This window comes from Budorcas taxicolor, chromosome X (assembly GCF_023091745.1).
Source record: "Budorcas taxicolor isolate Tak-1 chromosome X, Takin1.1, whole genome shotgun sequence".
Lineage (NCBI taxonomy): Eukaryota > Metazoa > Chordata > Mammalia > Artiodactyla > Bovidae > Budorcas > Budorcas taxicolor.
Genome location: NC_068935.1, coordinates 62,486,778 through 62,508,069, shown reverse-complemented (window position 1 = coordinate 62,508,069; position 21,292 = coordinate 62,486,778). Strand labels below are relative to the sequence as shown.

The following is a 21,292-nucleotide window of genomic DNA, read 5'->3' as shown; positions in this document are numbered from 1 at the left end:
AGACAGGCTACCCATCCCTGCCCCCTGCCGACGTCATAAGAATAAAGCAAGCTGCCTTTTGAGGGTGACTCCTGGTCTCCTGGTATTCATTCTCCAGCAATGGGGGCTGGTTTGGGGCTTGGTGGGTCACGGGGAAGCTGAGAAACAGGGAAGTGTCCTGCAGTCAGCCTCCAAAATGCCAGGAGGAGGAGGGACAGAGCACCAGGATCATTTCCAAGGTCTGGCTCGGTCACAGGGATGGTACCCAGGTGCAGGAAGAGAGGCAGAGACAGGGCTCAGGATGGCAATGGCCTGGCGCTGGCATGCACCTGAGGCCAACGCCCTAGCTCTGGTCGGGTCCTAGAGAAGTGGTTCACGGAGAGCCTTACAGGGCAGTGGGCTGCGGTATTCTGGAAGGCAACGGCTAGCACTCATGAGATATGTCTTCTGACCTGGGCTGGTGGGAATTCCCAGAGGGTCCATCCAGCACAGCAGTCCTGCTCAGTGCCAGGAACCCTGCTAAGTCTAGCAATTCCAAGGACCATGTGTGTGATGAGCCCTTGAGCTTGGTGTCCTGAACAGACACAGGACAGGACATTGCCAGCACCTTAAGTGCACGGGGAATACATTTAAACATTTTCTTGGAAGAGCAATAGACTTCCTCTAATTTGCCAAGATTGGTGTGAGCAAGAAATCTGAGCCCACTGAAGCAGAGTGCCCTGCTGAATGAACAGCTAGGAGGGAAACCCAGTATCGCACATGGAACACCAGTGGCTTCTTCATGAAAAGGGCAAACAGCTGACACCCTAGGCCTCTGGAGCTGGGGGCTAGGCATGGCAACTCTTGGGACATGAGAGGTCCCCGCAAGAATGGGATGCCCAGGGCCCAACCTGTCACAGAAAACTGGCTAGAGCAGGTGACTCTAGAAGCACGTCATTCTTGCTCTGAGGTGGGGTGCCAGATGCCCAGGGCTCCCAGGATGGGGTCCAGGACAGTCCTGTAACCTTGGGTCCCCATGTGAGAGCTTAGCTCTCATTGGCTCTGGCAGACATGACATCACAATGCCCTGGACCAGCGACTTCACATTTGGGTCTCACTCTCTCAGGGCAAAGTGGTGATGAAGCCTGCATCTTAAAGAGTCCCAGGGTGACCAACTGCTACTATGCCTTTTTAGGAGCAGTGCTCAGCTAGCAGGCACCTGTGTGGAATACAGAAAGCCCCTCAGCCAGGATGCCCTCGCCCCTTCCGGTCTTAGGGGCACTCAGCTGTGTCCTGGAACCTCCCCAGTCACACCCTGCCCACCTGAGGGTGGGGGCAAGGAGCAGCTGGGACCCCCGAGGAGACCCCCTACCCACTCAGGTAGGTTTTGAGTCTACCTTGGTGGCTCAGATGATAAAGCCTCTGCCTACAATGAGGGAGACCTGGGTTCAATCCCTGGGTCGGGAAGATCTCCTGGAGAAGGAAATGGCAACCCACTCCAGTATTCTTGCCTGGAAAACTCCATGGACAGAAGCCTGGTAGGCTATAGTCCATGGGGTCGCAAAGAGTTGGACACTGAGTGACTTCACTTTCACTTTCCCTTTTGGTGCAGCCTCCCTGGAGGCTTGTTATTCATTCTTTCTCTCTGGTAACAGGTGATGGGAGCCAGGTGCTTTGCTGGCTGATTCCAAAACAATCTCTCACTGATCCCCGTGTGCAGTGGGGAAGGACTCTAGGCACTCCCCCCTCACCCACCAGCAGCAGGAGGGAAACCGGGCTAAAGGGAGGGCTGTGGGTTGACTCGGAGCATGGAGCCTGCACAGGAATGCCTGCCAGGTGCTGGGGGTGGGGGTGGGGGCGGCTGCTAGGAAGCAAGGTGCAAGGCCAGGCTGGAAAGGGCTGACAATGGACTCCTCGGAAGCTCAGGGGTCTGTCTCTGCCTTTCTCTGGGCCCCACCTGATGCCATGAGACAGGAGCATCCTGAGGGTAACTGGCTGGAGCAGAGAGCCTGCAAGGACTATCCCCCAGAGAGCTACTGGAACTTGATTCAACAGCATCAGCTCCATAGGGGTACCTGCAACACCCCCCAGGAAAAACACATGAAGTACTGGGGTGTGGCTCATGCCCCGAGTTCTAAAGCCCAGGAACCCTTCCAAAGGCCAGAAGGGCTGAGCCTGCAAATGCTACTAACTCCTGAGTTCAGGCAAGCTTCCCACACCACTGTCCCTGGGACCCTGCCCTCAGAATAGCAGGTGGTCAGAAGGCCCTTTGCTAGGTGGGCCCAGGCAGGCTGGGTGAGGGCAGGCGGACAAGGCCACACTTGCAGAAGACGGGTGGGAGGGAAACCACAAAGGTAACCCTGAGAGATGCTGGGCACTGAGCATTCGGTCCCAAAAGCCATCTGGGGGCTAAGAACGGAGTAGTAGTGATGGCCAAGGAATGAAGCAAACACACACGAGGAGGAGAGGACCTCCAGACCTGTGCCATCCGCCCGGGTGGACGGATGCTGGGCACCCAGCTCTGCCCACGTGCGTGACCCAGCTCCAGTGCTTGGGATAGCCAATAGCTCTTTATTCAAAGAAGCAAGGGTGGGGGGCAGGCACCACCCTCAGGCCTGGATGTGGCTCTTGGCACTGAAGGCCAGGTAGTAGATCACTAGTCCGATGGCTGCAGCCAGGACTTCGGTGGAGACCCAGGGCCCGTTCCAGGTACCCTGCAAGAAAGGAGACCATGGTCATTCCCACAGGGACAGACGGGAGAGGGCCAGCCACTCCAGGGGACACAAAGACACGCCAGCCACCTTGGCACAGCCCCCAGTGCCCCCTCAAAGGCGAGGCTGGCCGTGTGCGCCACCCCTTCCCCTGGGCTGAGCCAGTCCCTTCCTCCAGCTTACCCGATGGTCCACGCTGACCGTGAATAGAGGTGGGATGACAGAAACATCCTCGTTGTTTCTCTGAGCCTGCGAGGGAGGTGCTGGGGTCAGGGGGCTCTGCTGGGTGGGCAGGTTGGGGCAGAACCCTGCCCAGAGTTGTGGGAAAAGAGAGGTGGGCAAAGGAAAGAAGGCATGGGGCTAGCTGGGGTGGGTGGTCAGGCAGGAAGGTGACTACCCACCCATCCTGCTTTGAGTTAGGGAGGGGGATGGGGACCACAGGGGAGAGACAACTGTGGCTGTGGGCTGCACCCTCCCTCCAACAGGCCTGGGGGGCTTTGGGGACACTCACCTTCCTCAGGAGGCTATAGGACTCCTCATCAAAGAACCGGACCTCATAGGTGCCTGCGTGGGCGCTCTTGTGATCTAGGCTCCAGGACACCTGGGTGGGATGCATTTGGCAAGGGGTGGATACGATGGACGTGCTGCTGCTACCAGCGCAGAGTCCAAGAACCTCAGCTCAGCTGGCCAAGCCGCCCAGGGTTTCAGGCTATGCCTGCAAGCAGGTGACCTCCCCCGAAAGTGACGACCACAGCCTCCCTTACCTGGTAACGTCCCACGTCCTGGCCCCGGGTGACAGGAAATTGTTTTCCACTGACATCAGCATAGAGAACCATGTTCTGGGGGAGGGAATAAAAACAGAGTCACCTTCTCCCCTCTCGGGCCGTCTGTGAGGTTCTGCTATGCCCACGCCTGGGGTAAGCAGGGTGCCAGGCAGAGTCAGCGACTGCGCTGGGTCTGGTAGGGGCACCAAGTGAGAACCATGGGGGCCAGTCTGTCCATGTTGGTCTTGCTCCTTGGGGACCACACCTCCCTGCTGGCCTGGCCTCCCTAATCCCCAGCAAGCCTGTTAGCTGAACAGGGGTAGGATGACTGAAGTGTTCTTTTTTCTCGAGTCTGGAAGCAAGTACTGGGATCAGGGGCGCCCAAGGAGCTGCCTAAGGAAGGTGGTACCTAAGAAGGCCCAACTTCCATCTTTCTTTGGGCCTTCAGGTTGCAGGGACCCAGGCCAGGACTACTCAGCTTTTAAGTCACCAAACACCCACGTAGACGCACGTTTCAGCCAAGAGCAACCAGAAAGGGGATACAGGAGCCCTGGGGCTGAGCCTGGCTTTCTCCCTTCCCACGAGCACGCTTTCCAGACACAGCAAAGTGTCTACCTACACTGCTCTGTGGGGGAGAAGTAGACCTGGCTGGTGAGCTGGATGTTCTTTAATCACCTGTGCCCTGTTCTCGCCTTCAGCCGGGCGGCGAAGCCCTGATGCTCACTGTCCTCGTGGAGCCCTGGGTTTGAGCTCATCTGGTGCTACCAAGGGCCCAAAGGCTCAGGCTCCCTGCCCACCTCTGAGCCTTCGCCCTCTTGGCTGAAGCCCTGCTGCCTCACCTGGACCCTGTTCTTGCAAGTCAAGGAGATCTCCACGATGAAGACAGTCTCGGTAGAAATGACAGCATCCGAGGTGGTATAGTAGGAAGGGGTGATCTGGGGCTCCACACAGGCCTCTGCTGCAGGGAGGAGGCAGAGAGGGAGGGACAAGGCCTGGCTTTCGCTCACTGAGTTGCAGGGCAGAAGGGACCATCCTACCCCACTTCCCAGAGCTCATCCACTAAAGACACAACGGGCCCTTTGGACCCTGCCAGGTGGAGTCTGGGAGACGGATCCAAATGACGAATCAGAAGTGCAGGGGCCAAGAGGGGTGGGGTGGCCTTTAAGGAAGGCAGAGAAAGGGGGATGGGAAGACTTTGTGCGTGTGGAACCTCAATGTCAGGACAAAAGAACAGGTGAGCATGTTGAGGGGTGGGGAGTACACTGTGTGAATTCACTGCACAACTCGACTCTGTGCCTGGACCTATAGACAGAAAAGCCATGCAACGGTTTAGAGACACAGCCTGCCCTGGAACACCCCAAAAGCTCAGGGCCAGGCTGACCTCAATTCAGAGCCGCAAGGCCCTAGCTAGTTGACTGAAGGCGTGCTCTGCAGACATAAAAGCACAAAAACTTATGCAGGCTTCCCACATGAAGGGTCTCTGCCCCAAGTGACAGAAAGCCAAGACTGGCCCCAGCGGTTCCGGAGGAAAGGAAATGGGCGATCTGGGTCCAGAAGCACAACTTGTCCTCCTGCTGCGCTGAAAGGACACACCCTCACCATCTCTACACTGCTAGAGGCCACAGGGAAGGAAAGGTGCCACCTAAACCATCAGGCGCCAACTGCTCTAACGCAGTGTCAGGGCAGGGCCATGACTTGGGCTGAGGCTTAGGAATGAACCAGTGGGAAGAAGATGCCTGGGAACATCGGTGAGAAGTGGCTCTCAGGAGCCACGTTCCCCAGATGCTTCCACACTTTGCCAAGTTTGACCTTCCTCCAAACAAGGGAAAGCACAGTTTCACAGTCAGGTTTGTCCTTTCCAGGCATCACTGCCTACAGGATGGGTAGTTCCTGAGGAGCCAGTGACCAGGGTGCAGGTGGGGTGGCCACTGAGGCTGGTGAAACACTCCCAGCTTCAGGGGCGCTGGCTTGAAGTAGGGCAGATAAAGTGAAAGTGCTCAAAGTGGTCCTAACCCAGTCCAGATCCCCAGGTCCATTGTGGGCTCCTGGAAGGACCTCCTGCTAAACACACTTCTGGACCCCAGTGTCAGTCAGAACTCAGCCCAGCCACTGTTAACAACCTCTCAAGAAAGTGAAGCCATCTGACTCTGCTGAAAAACTCTATACGGATCCAACAAGGCCTTAGGGGACACAAACCAAGCGTCTGATCTAGACACTCATCTTTCCCTCTTCATGTCCCTTCTAACTCGTCCGCACTCTGGGCCCCTCTGCCTGGACCGTCTCTGCTTCACTTGGAGCCCCATTCCTAGGGAGGCCTGACCCCACATCGGGTCAGGTGGTTCCTCTCCACCGGCTCAGTTTCTCGCTCCGATCGCCCTAAAAGGCAAAGCTTTGCTCCTGTCCAACCCTACCCCCCTACCCCCAGATCCGGGGCTCTAGGAGTGGCGGCAGGGACGAGTGTCACTTTCCCTGCTGGAGCTCGGGCCAGGCGCACAGAAAGGCTCTGGGAGTCTTCCTCACTGGAGCAGACGGGGCACAGATCAGGCTGTTTCTTCCAGCAGCTCAGCTGCTGGGTGAACGTGTGTGGTGCACGAGAGCGTGGTGGCCTCGGCCGCCGCGACCAGAGACCACCTGCCTCTCGAAGGGAGAAGGCCCAGACCCCCGCTCTGCCCGAATCCGTCCTCCCCCGACGCACCACCAGTCGTGGGTGAGAGACTCGCCAGAAAAGAACTCCGGCCAGGCCGCTACCTGAGCAGCAGGAGAGACCGGACAGCAGCAGTAGGGTCAGGGCGCCGAGAGATGCCAGCGCCGCCATCGCCTGTTCTCTGCCAAGGAAAAAAGAGAACAGTTAGCTTGAACACGAGGAGTAGACGAGGAAGCGCGACGCGTCAGCAGCCGCCGCAGCCAATCGGGCGCCGGCGGGCTGGGCGGGCCTGTGACGTCGCCGGCGGTACTGACGTGTCTCCTCCCCGGACCAGGCGCCCAGCCGGCCGCCCCCCAAAGATGGCGGCGGCGGCGGCGCCTCTGGCGCCGGAAAAAGGCGTGGGAAACCGGCGCGGCCGTGTGCGTGCGTACTGCCGGGACCACGCCCCCTCCCGAGACGTCGCGCTCCGCCGAGCTCTCGCGAGAGCGACAGCTGCGTGTCGGAACCTGCGGCTGTCTTCACGTTCTGGCATGGCGCTGAAGGTGGCGACGGCCGCGGGCGGCGCTGTGAAGGCAGCGCTCAGGCCGGCCCTCCTCTGGCGTCCTTGGGAGGTGAGAGGGAGGAGCGGCCCAAGGGGACAGCCGCCGCGCTCACTAAGAGGTGTTAGTACCTCGGCGAGATTAGGCGGGCCGCCGCCACGCTCGGACCGTTCTGGAGCCCGATTGGCTGCGGGCCTCGCAGGGAGGGGAGAGTGTCGCGGCCTGGGGTTGATTGGCCACCTCCGCTGTCAGTGAAGGGGTTAGCTGAAGTTGACCCTGGTCTGGCGCTCCAGGAGTCTGCATGTGGTGGCGGGGGAGCTCCCGGCGAGCGGGTGGCAGTGTCACTTCCCAGTGTCCTTGTGGGAACCCTCGTGAGGCGGTTGCGTATCCGGCCCGCCTTGCTCTTGTGCTCTTGGGAATCCGTTCCCGGCCGCCCGTCCTCCTCGGGTTTCCCTCTTATGAACCGCTTTGCCACCTCTCCCAGTGGAGGTGGCCTGTCGGACTTTTCGGTGCCCCAGGGGCTTTCCCCACCCTGCAGGCGCTGGGAATGGGAAAGAGCTAGGATTCCTGAAGCTGGCGGCGGGTCGGGAGGCCGCGAGGGCTTTGCTTCCGTCGTTCTCCGTTTGGGATCTTGCTTATTCGGGTCTGATTCCTCTCGTGACACACTTCCATGAGGATAGTGTAGTCCCTAGGTGGGTGGGAAGTCCGAAGCGTCATCAAGTCTGGACTGTCCCGAAGGGATGAGAGGTCTGACCTCTCTCTCTGGGCTCCAGTTTCCCCTCGCTGTCAAAGGATCCACCCACCTCTGACCTTCCAGAACTCAGTGACTTTGCTGACACTCCTTGCGGTCGCATCTCCTGGCATGCTTCCCCTCTCTGAGCCCTTGGGAAGGCTGGCCTGTCGCAGCTTCTGCCTTATTAAATTCTGTGTAAAATGCTGACTTCTCCCACTTGCTGGCAAGAGGCTTTCCAAAGGTCCCTGGCCTCTAGGCTCTTGCAGGATCCTGGTGGAGAGATTTGTCTCCTTGCTGACTTCCCCTGTGTGTGTGCTTGTGTCTATATTGGGGCGGGAATGAGGAGACTGAAAGGCTGCTAGCTGGGCAGTGCCTTGCCCCGAGATTGGTTGTCTTGGATATGGGAACCTTTAGAGATGAAGCCCGGATCTTTGGTCCCAGTTAGTGGGACCTTGTGGGAAAACATGCAGACACCATTGATACTTGATCCAACAGAAACATGCTGAAGAGAGAAACTTCACTAAGGTGTGCAGCACGGGAGCCCTTTGGTTGAACCACATACCATTCTGGACTGCTTTCTGTGGTACTATCAAAGGACAAGGGTAACAGTCCACCTTCCTGCTTGATGAACAAGCTGGAGACCAATGCATGTATCACATCTTGCCTTGTCTTGGGGTCCTTAGAGTGGGTAGGTTCACAGAATCTTTGTAACTCTCTGAAGGAAGGGGCCTGACTCTGTCCAGAGCAAGGTCAGGGAAGTTGCTATTCCGAGAGCTCTCCAGGTCTTTGGCCAAAGCTGGATGGAATATGTAGCATTGGGACCAGATGAAGGAGAGGTTCAGCCCTGGTGGTAGTCAGGGGACCCATGGTCTGGTGGGGGGTCCTTGCACTGAAATAGACCCAGGCCCGGTGTGAGTGGTGGCTCACCATCGTGGCCAGGTTACCTGCCCCGTGCCTGTGGGCCTCAGAGAGCTGGAACCCAGGAGGAATTAGTTGGCAGCCATAGGGGCCAGCCCAGCATCTCCTCATTGGTCACCAGCCTTGCACACTGGCCTGAGGGGCTGCTGAGGTGAAGGGGAGCCCTCATCCCTCAGCTCAGGACTGAACAGCTTGCGTACCTCTTTTTGCTTAATGCTTCCAGTGGTCAGATAAAGTAGGCACTTCTGTTCCATGGATTTCAGGTAAAGGGGAAGAAGCTTAGCAAGGTTAAGCTGTTTGCCACCAGGAGTAGTGGACGGAGGCTTTGGACTGAGGTCTCCCTAGCCTCAGAACCTGCCATATCTTTCTTCATCTTCTGATGTGTTCTGTTCAGTCAAGAAATGTGTTTTGTGTCCCAGCTCTGGACCAGGCATTCTCCTGGGTCCTGGGGTGATAGCAGGAGATCAGACAGACGCGGCGTCCACTCTCTGGGGCTTAAGGGTTGGAGAAGGAGTGAGGCAGCTGTAACCTGGGGAGATGGGGATTGGGAGGAAGGGAACGAGTAGGGCTTTGCAGCCCAAGGGGACCAGCAGCTCAGCAGCCTTAGGGCATCAGGGAAGGCTTCCTGGAGGAAGGGCAGTCTAAGCCACCATGCACAAGTTTGTTTTGAGAGCCTATAGACAGATGAATCTAGATACTGACAGTTGCTAGAAGGCAAACAGAAAAACCCCAAGCATGCATCTGGCTCCTGATCCAGGGGCTCTGTGGATCAGTAGAAACCCAAGGAGCATCTTGTCCTGTTCGTCACCCCCTTCCTAACTCCTGTACCTACACAGCTTTGTGCAAGTGGGTACCTTGTGAATACCAGCCGAAGAGACCCAGATGGGGTGGTCAGCCTTTGCCTGAGGTTTCTAGACTCCTAGCAGGAAGGCAGGGCTCTTTGGAAAATGGCCACAGTGACTCTATCATTGGCTGGCATCCTCTGCTGCTCCCCCAGCAGGCAAGTGGCAGGGCATCCCTGAGTGAGAAGGAGGGACTGTGGCTCGGTCCCCGCCTCTTTGCATTGAGGGGCACGCAGGTGGGGCCCCCCAGAGAGGAAAGTGTAAGCCTGTAGCCCCCTGTGGCAGGAGCTGGGACCTGGGCTTCTTCCTCCAGGAAAGTGTGGGGACTCCAGATGGGTCCCTCTGAGCACCTGTCCCATTTGACTCAAGTGGCTGTTGCTCTGAAGCTCTCAGGCGTGACACTGATATGACCACTTGTGGCCATTGTGAGTGGGGGGTTGGGGACATCTGTCATCCACGCAGGCCATGAAGCATCTTTGCCAACCTTTATGGAGGCCTTGATTAAGGATGAGCATCTGCTCTTCTTCTGACCCTAGAGGGCTATTCCCCATGTGGCCACTAGGGCTAATCTCTGGCTGGGCAGAGGGCTGGGTGCTATCTTTTCCCCTCTGGTTTCCATGATCTGGATCGTTGCCATGTTCTGACTGAATGCTGCTTTTGTAAAAAGGAGACATGATGGAAAAAAATGACGTGGATGATGGTCGTGGTAGCCTTGTGGTTTGCTATTATGGTTTCTCTTTTGTACTGTGTTGAGTGTGCCAATTTCTGCTCACTCAACAGACCTCACAGAGCAGGAAAAATTGGCTGAGAAAACTCAGAAACAGCAAAAGGTGGGGAGGGAAGTGTCAACATTTCTGTAAATGTCTTTGGACAGCGGAAGCTCCAGAGCCACAGGGCCTTTCTGGGCATGGTGGGGGTGCCCACCTCCCCTGCCAGGAGCTTGGCTGACCCTGGCCAGCTTGACAACAACCACTGGCATCTGGGTTCTCTCTGCCAGGTTCTAGGTGCCCACGAGGCCCCCCGGAGGAGCTTCTCAGTAAGTAACCTGCCCTAGTGCATACGGGCACGTGTCCATCTGTACGTGTGTGCAGAGGAGTGTGTGTGCAGGTGTATGCGGATGGGTTTGTGGGCACCTGGTGTGTAAAGGGGTGTGTGTGTGGGCACGTGTGTGTGCCACACCTCTTGGCTCTGTTCCCTCCATGTCTCCCCTGAGGTGCAATCTCCACCTCTCCTCCTTCCCTCCTCTCCTCTCCTCCCCTGAACCCTGGGGGCAAAGCCCGGTTCCCCAGGCCCTGCCTTGTTCTAACCTCAGCTGATCTGTGTCTTCTTCCTTCCTGTCCCCACCTCTAGCAACAAACAATTGTGAGTATCCTTCCGATCTACCTGTTTGTCAGGTTGGGGGCTTTTGGTGGCTTTGAGGTTGACCCAGTTCCAGGTGGAGGTGGGACCTGCTTCTGTGGTTGCCCTCTTGACCTGGGGGGACTGAAACCCCTCACAAGCAGTGCTGCACTGTGGGTGGGGCAGGGCATATGGTTGGGGTACCCTGAATTGGCACCTCCCAATTGGCTGGCCCACTGAGTCAGGGCTCGAGGGAGGAAAGGAACTGAAGGGCTGCCCTCCTCCCCCTCCCTTCCAGCCCCCATCGGCGAAGTATGGTGGGCGGCACACAGTGACCATGATCCCGGGAGATGGCATCGGGCCAGAGCTCATGCTGCATGTCAAGTCGGTGTTCAGGTACAGAGCCCCCTGGGCCCAGTCAGGGGGACCCTGAGAACGGGGCACCATGAGGGTAGCGAGCCAGTGGCGGGTGGCCCCTTGTCCTGGTGCCTGCCCTCCTGCCAGGCTGAGCCGGGTGAGGAGGAGGGTGGAACCCGAGCGACTCATGCCGTTTTGGCGTGTCAGGGCACCCCCATCAGCTGGCATAGCTAGGCTCAGTCTCCCCTTGGCCAGAGCCCAGACAGAGTGGGCAGCAGCAGAGGAGAGACCCCCATGCCCCGTGCTCGGGGCCTGGGGTCACTGTCCTGATCCCACTCTGCCCCAGGCATGCATGTGTGCCTGTGGACTTTGAAGAAGTGCATGTGAGCTCCACCGCCGACGAGGAGGACATCCGCAATGCCATCATGGCCATCCGTCGGAACCGCGTAGCCCTGAAGGGTGAGACTCCCTTGTGAGCTGACCCTTGTCCCTGGGCGCCCACGGGTGCTGCACCTTGGTGGTCTCGGTGTTGCTAGTTGCTGCAGGAGCCTGTCCAGGCGTGGGCTCCCTCCCGCCTGGGGCCGCCCTCTCTGCTGGAGTCAGCTGTGGCTCTCAGAGTCTTCCTTCACACACTGGGTGTCACACCGATGCAGGTTTAAGCCCCCGCCAGTGGCCTTGGCTCTAGTCGGCACAGCTGTGGAAGTTACAGCTGGGAGCTTGACCCTCGCTGAGTGTTCCTCAGTTGGATCCAGGTCCTTAAACTGTTTCCATCACTCATTCTGCACACTTGAGCCCATCACCTGCTCTGTAGGAGCAGTGAGCGAGCCGAGATGAAGGTAGAGACACAGGCCCTGGCTGTCGCCTGGAGGGGCTGACATGCCAACGATAGGATGCCCGAGGCAGCCCTGGGGGAACCTGAGAAGGGCCCCCTCGACTTGACATTCTCTGACTGCCTTCTCTCAGGGGCAGCTGGCCCTCTGGGTGCCCTGGTTCCAGCCAAGGTGAAGCCGTGGTCTTTTATAGGCAACTATTGTCTGCTCCCGAGCTGGAGCTCTTGTGGCACCTTGACACAAGGCCTGGCACGAACCCTGGCCAAGCTGCCCTTGCAGCTGGACCCTGGCCTTGCCAAGCCTCACCCAGGGTCTCGCAAGACCTTCTGGCTAGCTGCCAGCTGTTTTCATCCCTTCCTTCATTCAGTATTTATCGAGCATCTGTTATATGCCAGGAAGCCATCAGTGAACTCAACACCCAGATGCACACACCCATCCGCCCTCATGGCGCTTCGACTGTAAGTGTGCTAGGGTGTTCTATGAAGCCCTCCTCTCACCAGCTCAAATGCAGGAGTACGCTGGAGCCTGGGCCCCTCTCCAGCCTGCCGGTCTTGTTTCTGTCCTGCAGGCAACATTGAAACAAACCACAACCTGCCCCCATCCCACAAATCGCGAAACAACATCCTTCGGTGAGAGCCAAGGGTGCAGCTTGGGTGCTGGGTGGGGATGGCAGTGGCTGTGGCCAGCTGATCTGATTTGGTACACCTGCAGCACCAGCCTGGATCTCTATGCCAACGTCATCCACTGTAAGAGCCTTCCAGGTGTGGTGACCCGGCATCGGGACATTGATATCCTCATTGTCCGGGAGAACACAGAGGGCGAGTACAGCAGCCTGGAACACGAGGTGAGTGGGGCACGGGGGCCGCCTGGCTAGGCCGGCAGTCAGGAAGGCCATGCCTGGAGGGAACCTCATGTGGGAGGGCAGGCTCCGACAGGATATGAGTCTCTGGTCCCTCCTCACCTTCCCAGAGTGTGGCAGGCGTGGTGGAGAGCCTGAAGATCATCACCAAGGCCAAGTCCCTGCGCATTGCTGAGTACGCTTTCCAACTGGCCCAGGAGAGTGGGCGCAAGAAGGTGACAGCCGTGCACAAGGCCAACATCATGTAGGTCCCCAACGCCACCCCTCTGTACTGGGGCCCAGGCCTGCTCTCAGTGCACACGTTGGAGGGAGGTGGAACGGGGTTCTGCCCACTCTGCAGACGGGACTGGTGGTTCTGTGGTGGTGAATCCTGTCCCTCTGGCGGGCGGTGGCCGTGGCCAAGCCGGTGTCTTGCATCACCCTAGGAAACTGGGCGATGGGCTCTTCCTCCAGTGCTGCAGGGAAGTGGCAGCCCGCTACCCCCAGATCACCTTTGAGAATATGATCGTGGACAACACCACCATGCAGGTAGTTGGGCTGCCATGCTGCACGGGCCCCTGCCCTGGGTACATGGGCCTGCTGGTGCTCCAACTCCTGACTGCTGCTCCCCATCCCACAGCTGGTGTCCCGGCCCCAGCAGTTTGATGTCATGGTGATGCCCAATCTCTATGGTAACATCGTCAACAACGTCTGTGCCGGGCTAGTTGGGGGCCCTGGCCTTGTGGCTGGGGCCAACTATGGCCATGTGTATGCTGTGTTTGAGACGGTGAGTGCCACCAGTGATGCCAAGGCCATGGGCCTTTGTGAACTAGAACTCAGTCAGTCTGTTTAGTCGCTCAGTCATGTACGACTCTTTGCCACCCCATGGACTGCAAGCATGCTAGTCCTCCCTATCCATCACCAATTCCCAGAGCTTGCTCAAACTCATGTCCATCGAGTTGGTGATGCCATCCAACCATCTCATTCTCTGTCATCCGCTTTTCCTCCCACCTTCAATCTTCCCCAGCATCAAGGTCTTTCCCAAGGAGTCAGTTCTTCCCATCATGTGGCCAAAGTATTGGAGCTTCACCTTCAACATCAGTCCTTCTACTAAATATTCAGGACTGATCTCCTTTAGAATGGACTGGTTGGATCTCCTTGCAGTCCAGGGGACTCTTAAGAGTCTTCTCCAACACCACAGTTCAAAAGCATCAATTCTTTGGCACTCAGCTTGCTTTATGGTCCAACTCTCACACCCATACATGAAAGTGAAAGTGGAGTTGCTCAGTCGTGTCCAACTCCTTGCGACCCCATGGAGTGTAGCCCGCCAGGCTCCTCTGTCCATGGGATCCTCCGGGCAAGAACACTGGAGTGGGTTGCCATTTCCTTCTCCAGGGGATCTTCCCAACCCAGGGATTGAACCCTGGTCTCCAGCATTGCAGGCAGACTCTCTACCATCTGAGCCACCAGGGAAGTCCACATACACGACTACTAGAAAAACCATAGCTTTAACTAGACAGACCTTTGTCGACAAAGGTTGGCAAAAAACTATAGCTCATACACTTTCTAGTTCAGTCATTGAAAGTAAGTGATTTAGTGGTTTCTAGAATATTCAAAATTGTGTAAACATCCCCACTAATTCTAGAACATTTTCATCACCATAGAAATCTTGTAGGCCCTCACCCTCTGTGATGGCCCACTCTGTAGAGTGTGCTTCTCTCTGAATCTGAATAAATCTACTTCTTACCAAAAAAAAAAAAAAATCTGGTAATTGTGGCCAGCATTCTCTGTCCCCTCCCCCCAGCTCCTCGCACCAATCTCATCTGCTCAGTCTCTGGACTTGCCTGTTCTGGACAGTTCACACCAATGCAGGGTACCCTCGACATTCTTACATTCACCAGCCCCCTCCTTTATCATGTCACCTCTTCCAGGCTACAAGGAACACAGGGAAGAGTATTGCCAATAAGAACATTGCCAATCCCACAGCTACGCTGCTGGCGAGTTGCATGATGCTCGACCACCTCAAGTAAGTGGCTTCTCAATGCCTGGCCATCAGCCCTCAGACTGTGTCAGAGGCCCAGAGGACTGAACTCTGTTCTTCTTCCTCAGGCTCCACTCCTATGCCACCTCCATCCGCAAGGCCGTCCTGGCATCCATGGACAATGAAAACGTGAGGCCCCCCAACCCCCACCCAGGTTGAGCTGATAGGATGCCTGAGGGGCCAGAAATGGTGACCTAGCGCCACCATGGGGAGGGTGACACCAGGTTGGCTGGGCCTTCTCGGTCTTAGCTGGTACCGCGGCCCGCCTGGTGGCCCTTCCAGTTCCTGCAGGCCACAGCGTGTAGTGGGCAGCCCTGGGCCGCCTGCAGGCCAGGGCTCAGGGATTGGCCAGATCCTGGCGTGTGCCCAAGTTTGCCTGTCTCCTGCAGATGCATACCCCAGACATTGGGGGCCAGGGCACCACATCGGAAGCCATCCAGGACATCATCCGCCATATCCGCGTCATCAACGGCCGGGCTGTGGAGGCCTAGGTTGTCTCTGGGACTGTGGAGGCCCACTCTTCAGACCCGCTTGGCGCCACCAACCAGCACCCACGGTGGCTCAGTGGGTGGACCCAGAATAAACCCACTTCCGCCCCAGCCCTTGGTGGCGTGCTTCTGTCACTATGGACGCGGGTGTTTCAGGTCACACTTTATTAAGAAAAGAAACAGCACACTTCCCATTCAGAGGGCCCCTCTGTGAGGGTTGGGCGGTAGAACACATCCTGAAAGGCCAGGGCCTAGCCTCAGCAGATCTGTCTGCCCTGGCCTGCCCCGCCCAGGTGGGTATGAGAAAGCTCCCACTCAGCAGGGTGGGCAGGAACTGTACTGCTTTCCCTGAAGGCACTGGGGGCCGGGGGGTAAGGAGGGAGCCAGGCCCGCCCCAAGCTGCCCAAAGTGCCCCCCAGGGCCTAGGGATTGAGCCAAGGGTGCTGCAGGCAGTCGGCCGCGCTGGCCCGCTTCTCGGGGATGTATTCCATCATGGGCAGCAGGAAGGCACTGAACTGTGTGGCCTGCTCCAGGGGCCACTCATACTTCTCCATGAGCACCTCGTACAGGCCCCAGTGCTTGAGGTTGTGGATGTGCCGCAGCTCCCCTGGAGGCAGGCCAGCACCCTGCAGGTCAGCCTCCGCCTGGGAGGCCGGTCATCTGAGACCCCTCGCTGGCCCCCAAGTTCCCACATCATCCCTCCATCCAGGTGGCCCCACCTCTCCGGTTGAAGAACTCCCGGGAATAGCGGCCTGAGAGGGCAAAGGCTGGGGGGATGTCTCCTAACAGCTCCACGATGTGGGCGATATGGTCTGTGGACAGAAAGGGAGCTGGGAGGTTGGCCAGGCTGCTGGGAGGTCCCAAGGCCGGACCTTAGGGTTCGCCACCTCCTACCCTCATCACGACTGTAGTCTTCTCCCGAGTGCGGTTCGAACAGGTAGTCGCCAGTGGCCAGCTCAAAGGCCTGAAAAGGGCAGAGGGTAAAGCGATTGGCCCCAGTGAGTCTGCCCAGGTGGGGGACAGCCGCGGGCAGACATACCATGCATGCTGTGCTCCAGATGTCGGCCGGGGGCCCATACTCGGCACCGATCAGCACCTCCACAGCCCGGTACTGCCGTGTCTGGATGTCCTCAGTGAAGTGCTTGTGCTGGAGGCAAGGGGAGCCCGGGGGAGGGGCTGGGGCCAGGGCTGGGCTGCCCTTAGTCGCCCCCCACACGTCTCCCACCTCCTGTGGGCCCATGCACCCCAGGAGCATCGTGGGGCTCGCTCTGAGCCTCGGGGGCCCCCATTGTCCTAAGAGGGCCTGGCAAGGTGACCTGAGACAGGCTGGCCCCTGCACCATGGCCGTCTACCCCCGCCCATGGGCCCAGTCCTGCCGACTGGGTGGGAGAGGTGCTGTCTTGGGCTCGGCCCTGGGACTGCAGCCTGAGGCTGTCACGGGGGTCTGGTCGAGCCCCAGGGACCGGCCTTGTTTATAGCAAGGTGCCTGGTCATACCACCCAGCAGGCGTTGCCCAGGTCTGCGATCTTGATCTTGATCTTGTCTGCGTTTTGGGGCTCTAGGGGGTTCACCAGGAGGTTGGAGGCACCAAACGGTGCTGGGGAAGCAAGAGAAGGGAGAGTGGCTGAGCTAGTCAGGCACCGGCCTAGCCCTGCCCACTGCCCGCTGGCCTGGTCACACTTACTACTAGGGGAGAGCAGGCCGCCGGCCTCCCGCTGGTTGGACGAGCCTGAGAGGATGGAGCACGAGGCGGGAGAGAAGAGGGAGCCCGAGAAGCCTGAGGTCTGGGAGCCCGGGCTGAGGCTGAGGTTGCCCCTGGGGGCCGGGGATGAAGAAGCTGGTGAGGGGTCAGCCCCAACGCCGCCCAGGTGGCAACCGGAAGAGGATGTGGAGCCGCTGCCTGCCTCGAGTCTGAAGCTGGAGTCTGGGGAGACAGGCCAAGGTACTGAGTGGGCAGCTGCCGCTGGGGGGCCCGCTCCCTGCTCCCATCCTCACCCTCCGCCTGGGCCGCAGCCTCCATGGCCTCCAGCTTCTGCAGGTCACGCAGCCGCTCCTCCAGCAGCCGCTTCTGCTGTTTCCGCTTGCGCCGCATCTTTTTCCTCTTGTTTTTTGACAGCTTCCCTGTCTGCCAAGAGAGCCAGGGTCAGCCCGGGGGTGCCTGGCAGCCAGCCGTGGAGCAGCCCAAGTTTGTCCACAGGGCTCCCGCAGGGGACAAGGTCTGCGGGTCCCAGGACTCCATGACCATCAGGATGTGGTCCTGCAACCTCGCCCACCTCCTGGGTCCCCTCCTGCCCTCCACTCTCCAGAGCTGGAGGCCGAGGAGGAACCAAGAAGCCTCTGGCTGGGTGCCAGCCTCCCTTGGGGCCAGCTGTAAACACATTGTCCTTCCGGGGAGGTGGTGGTGAGCCCCAGTGGCCACCCAGGGCCGTTTGGGGCTTGTGGCCCCCTCTGTATCACCCTCATCCAGGCCACTTGGCCTTTTGGAAATGCCCCTGCAGGAGTGTTGGGCAGCAGGGAGAGTTAGGGAGAAAGGGGAACCAGAGAGGCTGAGAAGTGAGCTCTGAGCAGATGGGAAAATGAGGCCTGGGAAAATGAGGCCTAGGAAAAGAGGCGGCCCAACTTACCAAGACCTCCTGGGGGGCGGTACTGACTGCGGTGGAGCAGGCAGAGCCGGGAGGAAGAGAAAGGAACCAAGACTCAGGCTGGGGCTGAGGCCCACGGGCCCTGCCCCGGCCCCACACAGGATCTGGGTACCTGTGGAGCGGGATGGGGGTGGTGCCCCTGACTGTTGCCACTCTGTGGCCTCAGCAGCCAGGCGCCGGATGTAGGCATCCCCCACACACAGCAGGATGTTCTCGGGCTTGATGTCTGTGTGGATGATCTTGCACTTGGTGTGGAGGTAATCCAGGCCGTGCAGCACCTGGAGAGAGCCAGTCCTGAAGTCCACCCACCCTGCCCTGGCTGCCTGCCACAGGGCTCTTCCTGCCGAACTCAGGAAGAGCTCACCTGCCTCACGATGCTCTTCACACAGGGCACGGGCAGGCCCTGGTAGTTGGACTTGATGATCCACTTGAGCAGCTGGTGGCCGAGGACCTCCAACACCATGCACACATCTGGGGCCAGGAGTGAAGGGCAGCCATTGGGTGTGCAGCCGGGGCCCAGGTCCTGCCCACCCTCAGCTGGGGTGGGGGAGCCCCAAGCCTCAGGCAGCATAGAGCTAGGTCTGGGAGGTCCTGTATCACCACCATCCCAGTGGCGCCCTAGTGTCCCTGTCACTCTCTGGTGTGCCAGTTGGCACCATACTTTCTGTGGTCTTCCTAGGGACAGGGCACTGGAGGAGTAGACAGGTTTTTCAGAACAGCCCCAGTCCTGTGCCCATGTCTGCCCAAGAGCCTATTGACAGCCCCCCCCCCCGAAAGGGAAGGCACACAGAGATGGTGCCTCCCACTTGGGGGTAACCTAGCCATGGATTGCCAATGCCAACCTGGTTATCTGCTCCACCTCCCATGCCCAGACACAAATCCCTGAAGTGGTGGGGGTATGTCATAGACTAGTGTCATTGGAAGGGATAAACCGCCCATCACACAGATCAGCAAACTGAGGCCCCTGGAGCTGGAAGGCACCAGCCAGCTAGCTCCTGCTGAGATGCCACACTTGTTTGCTCAGCCTGCAAAGGATACGGACTCCGTTAACCCCTGAGATCCTGAAGTCATCGATGAGCTGGACAATGGTTTCCCTTTTGGGGTCACTGGGGTCACTGTCTCGGACCTGCAGTAAAAGCCAAGGGGCCACAGATGGCTTCAACCTGTCCCTTGCCGGCTGCTCCCCCAGGGTGGGCAGCCCCTCTGGCACCCCCTGTCCCACTGTGCTTGGGCCTCACTGGAAGAAAAGCCTCAGGCCCGCCCTCTGGGTCCTCCCCCTCGGCCTTGCCAGCTGGAGCCTGCCCCTGTGGGCGCCCTGCCCCAGCCTTCGGAGCCGGGCAGGCGGGCGGGCCTCACACCCACATTGCCAGGCCCCAGGCGGCTCCCAGGGAGCTGGGAACGGGTAGGGGAGGCGCCTCACACATTTCAGGAGCTTGATCTCATCTACAGCTGTCTCCGTGTAATGCCCCGCGCTCTTCACCACTTTGAGAGCCACGAAACGCTTGCGCCTGCAACACCAAGACCCGTGTTGGCCGCTGGCACCAGGCAGACCCGCGGGGCCCTCGCCATAGCTGCAGGCATGCCCAGGGGCAGGATCCCAGCTGGCATGGAGCCCCGGGGCGGGGGTGGGGGGACACTCACTGGATGTCCCAGCAGAGCCAGACGGTGGAGAAGTGGCCCCAGCCCAGCTTGCGCACCACGTGGTACCGCCCATTGAACAGGTCCCCGATTTTCACAGGGTAGTAGCCACCTGGGGAAGGGAGCCCACAGAGGCCACTGAGGGTGGCACCTTGCCCCTGCCCTGGCACGGCGCCGTCCTGCTGGGACCCCTGGCCCACGTGGGCGGGCTCTGGGCCCCCTCCTCTTCCTCCCCGGGGCCTCACCCTTGCAGTAGTCCTTGGGGTCTTCCTGCTCCTCCTCGTCGGAGCCTAGCAGCCCCTGCAGCATCTGTGGCGTGGGGGCAGCGGGGGCCAGTTCGGAGCCAGAGGACTCGGGCCCGCAGGAGGCCTGCGAGCTGCGGGTGGGGCAGGCAGGCAGTGAGCGCACGGGCTGCCAGGGGCCCTGGGCAGCCCGACCTGGCCTTACCTGCTGCTGCTGTCACTGTCGTCGCCGCCGCAGCCGCCGCTTGCACTGGCGCTCATTCTGGCCGTGTTGCCCGTAGTTCCGGCACCCCGGGCGGCCGCTCCTCTGGGGCCCGGTCACAGCCCGCACATTTATAGCCTCGGCCGCTGATCTCACCCGCCTTTATAAATAGCCTCCCAGCTGCTCGGCTGTGGGCAAGGTATGCAGCGGGGAGGGGGCGGCGCGGTGACAGCGGCCCTTGAGGGCCCGATCCCCCAGGATGAGCCCCCCGCCCCCATCCCAGGGCTGGGCAAGGGCGCTGCTGTGGGGACACAGTGTGCCACTGCCTCCCCGGGGAGTTCCCTGGCACCCTAGGACCACCACACCGGGAAGTGGTGACCTGGACCCTGGGCTAAGCTCCTGCACTCCAGGACTGACAGAGGGCGCTGCAGAGTGGCCACGTGGTGGTGACTTGGTCCTCAAACTGGAGTCCCGGGGCTCCAGAGCCTGCTAAGGGCCCTGTGGGCATGGTGCCCCCTCTCATATGCCCTCAGGCAGCGGCCACAACTGCAAATATGCTCTGGCTTCTGGCTTGTGCAAGCCTGCGCAGAGGCGACCCCAGCCATTCTCGTGGGTACCTCACTCCCTGGCCACTCGGGTCCTGGAGCCCCAAGACGTGGCAGTCCAGTGTCCTCTCGTCCCTCCATTAGGCATCCCTGAGGGGCCCTGGCCAGGTGCGGATCGAGGGCGTGAGGTCTTCCCACCAGAGGTACAGGCCTGGGGGCTGCCCGCGTGGGACCCCAGTGCAGTATGGCGTCCCTGTGGCTCCCTGGGTCCATCTTTGCCTTGCTCTCTGGCTCCAACAAGTGCATGTGTCCATGTGGGATGCACAGGGAGGTGTCCACCCTGGCCCTGCCCTCGGGGAATCCTCAAATGGGAAGCAAAGGAGCCCATGACTCTAGTGGTCCAGGTCACACAGCCCTCCAAAGCCTGTGACCTTGGGGTGGTAGCCAAGGGACCAGGTTTTGAAGAATCTGGTCCCCCAAAATGGGATGGGCAGGGGAACCTCCAGAGAGGGAGCAGGACACCCTGGAGACCTCTGTGGCTGGTCTTTGCTGAAGACTGGCTGTGGGTATGGAAGGCAAGGTGGGGCAGGGGGGTTTAGGTGCTCAAGGAGCCCCCCAGAGCCTGCAGGCATGGATGTGGGGTTTCTGCAGAGGGTCATGGGCACTTTGGCTCTTTAGAGAGAACACACTGATTGCTCCTGGGAGGGAATGGAGTCAGAATGGAGTAGAGGGAGCTTGGTAATAACTGGCGATCCCGAGATGGGACACTCTTGGTTCTATATCCGTGTACCAGGAAATAGTTGGGAAGGTGGGGTGGGCATAGATAGTGGCGGGAGGGCAGGGGCATCTTTCCCGCAGGGGTCATGTGAGGGAGGAGAACAAGGCCTTGGGGTCCTCTTTTTAGCATGTGGCAGAAGTTCTAGCTGCGGGCTGGGGGCTGGGCCAGGGCACCCAGGAGACTCACGGGAAAGGTGGGGCTGGGGACCAGGCATTTTCTAAAAAGACATGTTTGTGTTTTATTT

General features: G+C 59.3%; 3 protein-coding genes across 6 annotated transcripts; 1 reads left to right on the top strand and 2 right to left on the bottom strand.

The window, feature by feature from the left end:
- Window positions 1-2,509: 2,509 nt before the first annotated feature.
- On the bottom strand, window positions 2,510-6,427 carry SSR4 (signal sequence receptor subunit 4). Of its 3 annotated transcripts, none has more exons than XM_052663280.1 (6): window positions 6,129-6,427; window positions 4,273-4,425; window positions 3,434-3,508; window positions 3,181-3,270; window positions 2,853-2,918; window positions 2,510-2,672 (listed from the first exon to the last, which is right to left on the bottom strand). In XM_052663280.1, exons 1-6 carry the CDS (start codon window positions 6,246-6,248, stop codon window positions 2,568-2,570), a joined length of 609 nt encoding a protein of 202 aa, XP_052519240.1. In that variant the 5' UTR covers window positions 6,249-6,427; the 3' UTR covers window positions 2,510-2,567. The 3 variants fall into 3 exon arrangements, with proteins under 3 accessions (XP_052519240.1, XP_052519242.1, XP_052519241.1); XM_052663282.1 differs by having other exon boundaries at window positions 4,273-4,388; window positions 6,182-6,421; XM_052663281.1 differs by having other exon boundaries at window positions 4,273-4,391; window positions 6,182-6,416.
- A 165-nt stretch (window positions 6,428-6,592) lies between these two features.
- Window positions 6,593-15,112, top strand: IDH3G (isocitrate dehydrogenase (NAD(+)) 3 non-catalytic subunit gamma). Its single transcript, XM_052662887.1, has 13 exons — window positions 6,593-6,688; window positions 10,107-10,145; window positions 10,460-10,471; window positions 10,746-10,843; window positions 11,151-11,263; window positions 12,203-12,263; window positions 12,346-12,478; window positions 12,604-12,737; window positions 12,919-13,021; window positions 13,113-13,259; window positions 14,404-14,498; window positions 14,582-14,642; window positions 14,903-15,112. The coding sequence occupies exons 1-13, from the start codon at window positions 6,608-6,610 to the stop codon at window positions 15,002-15,004; spliced, it is 1,179 nt and encodes a 392-aa protein (XP_052518847.1). The 5' UTR covers window positions 6,593-6,607; the 3' UTR covers window positions 15,005-15,112.
- Window positions 15,113-15,151: 39 nt separating this feature from the next.
- SRPK3 (SRSF protein kinase 3) lies at window positions 15,152-19,835 on the bottom strand. Of its 2 annotated transcripts, none has more exons than XM_052662840.1 (15): window positions 19,729-19,835; window positions 19,527-19,657; window positions 19,285-19,393; window positions 19,064-19,151; window positions 18,682-18,769; window positions 18,008-18,114; window positions 17,756-17,921; window positions 17,626-17,651; window positions 16,997-17,126; window positions 16,686-16,925; window positions 16,498-16,598; window positions 16,041-16,148; window positions 15,896-15,965; window positions 15,721-15,813; window positions 15,152-15,608 (listed from the first exon to the last, which is right to left on the bottom strand). In XM_052662840.1, the coding sequence occupies exons 1-15, from the start codon at window positions 19,782-19,784 to the stop codon at window positions 15,424-15,426; spliced, it is 1,698 nt and encodes a 565-aa protein (XP_052518800.1). In that variant the 5' UTR covers window positions 19,785-19,835; the 3' UTR covers window positions 15,152-15,423. The 2 variants fall into 2 exon arrangements, with proteins under 2 accessions (XP_052518800.1, XP_052518801.1); XM_052662841.1 differs by having other exon boundaries at window positions 15,512-15,645.
- Window positions 19,836-21,292: the final 1,457 nt, after the last annotated feature.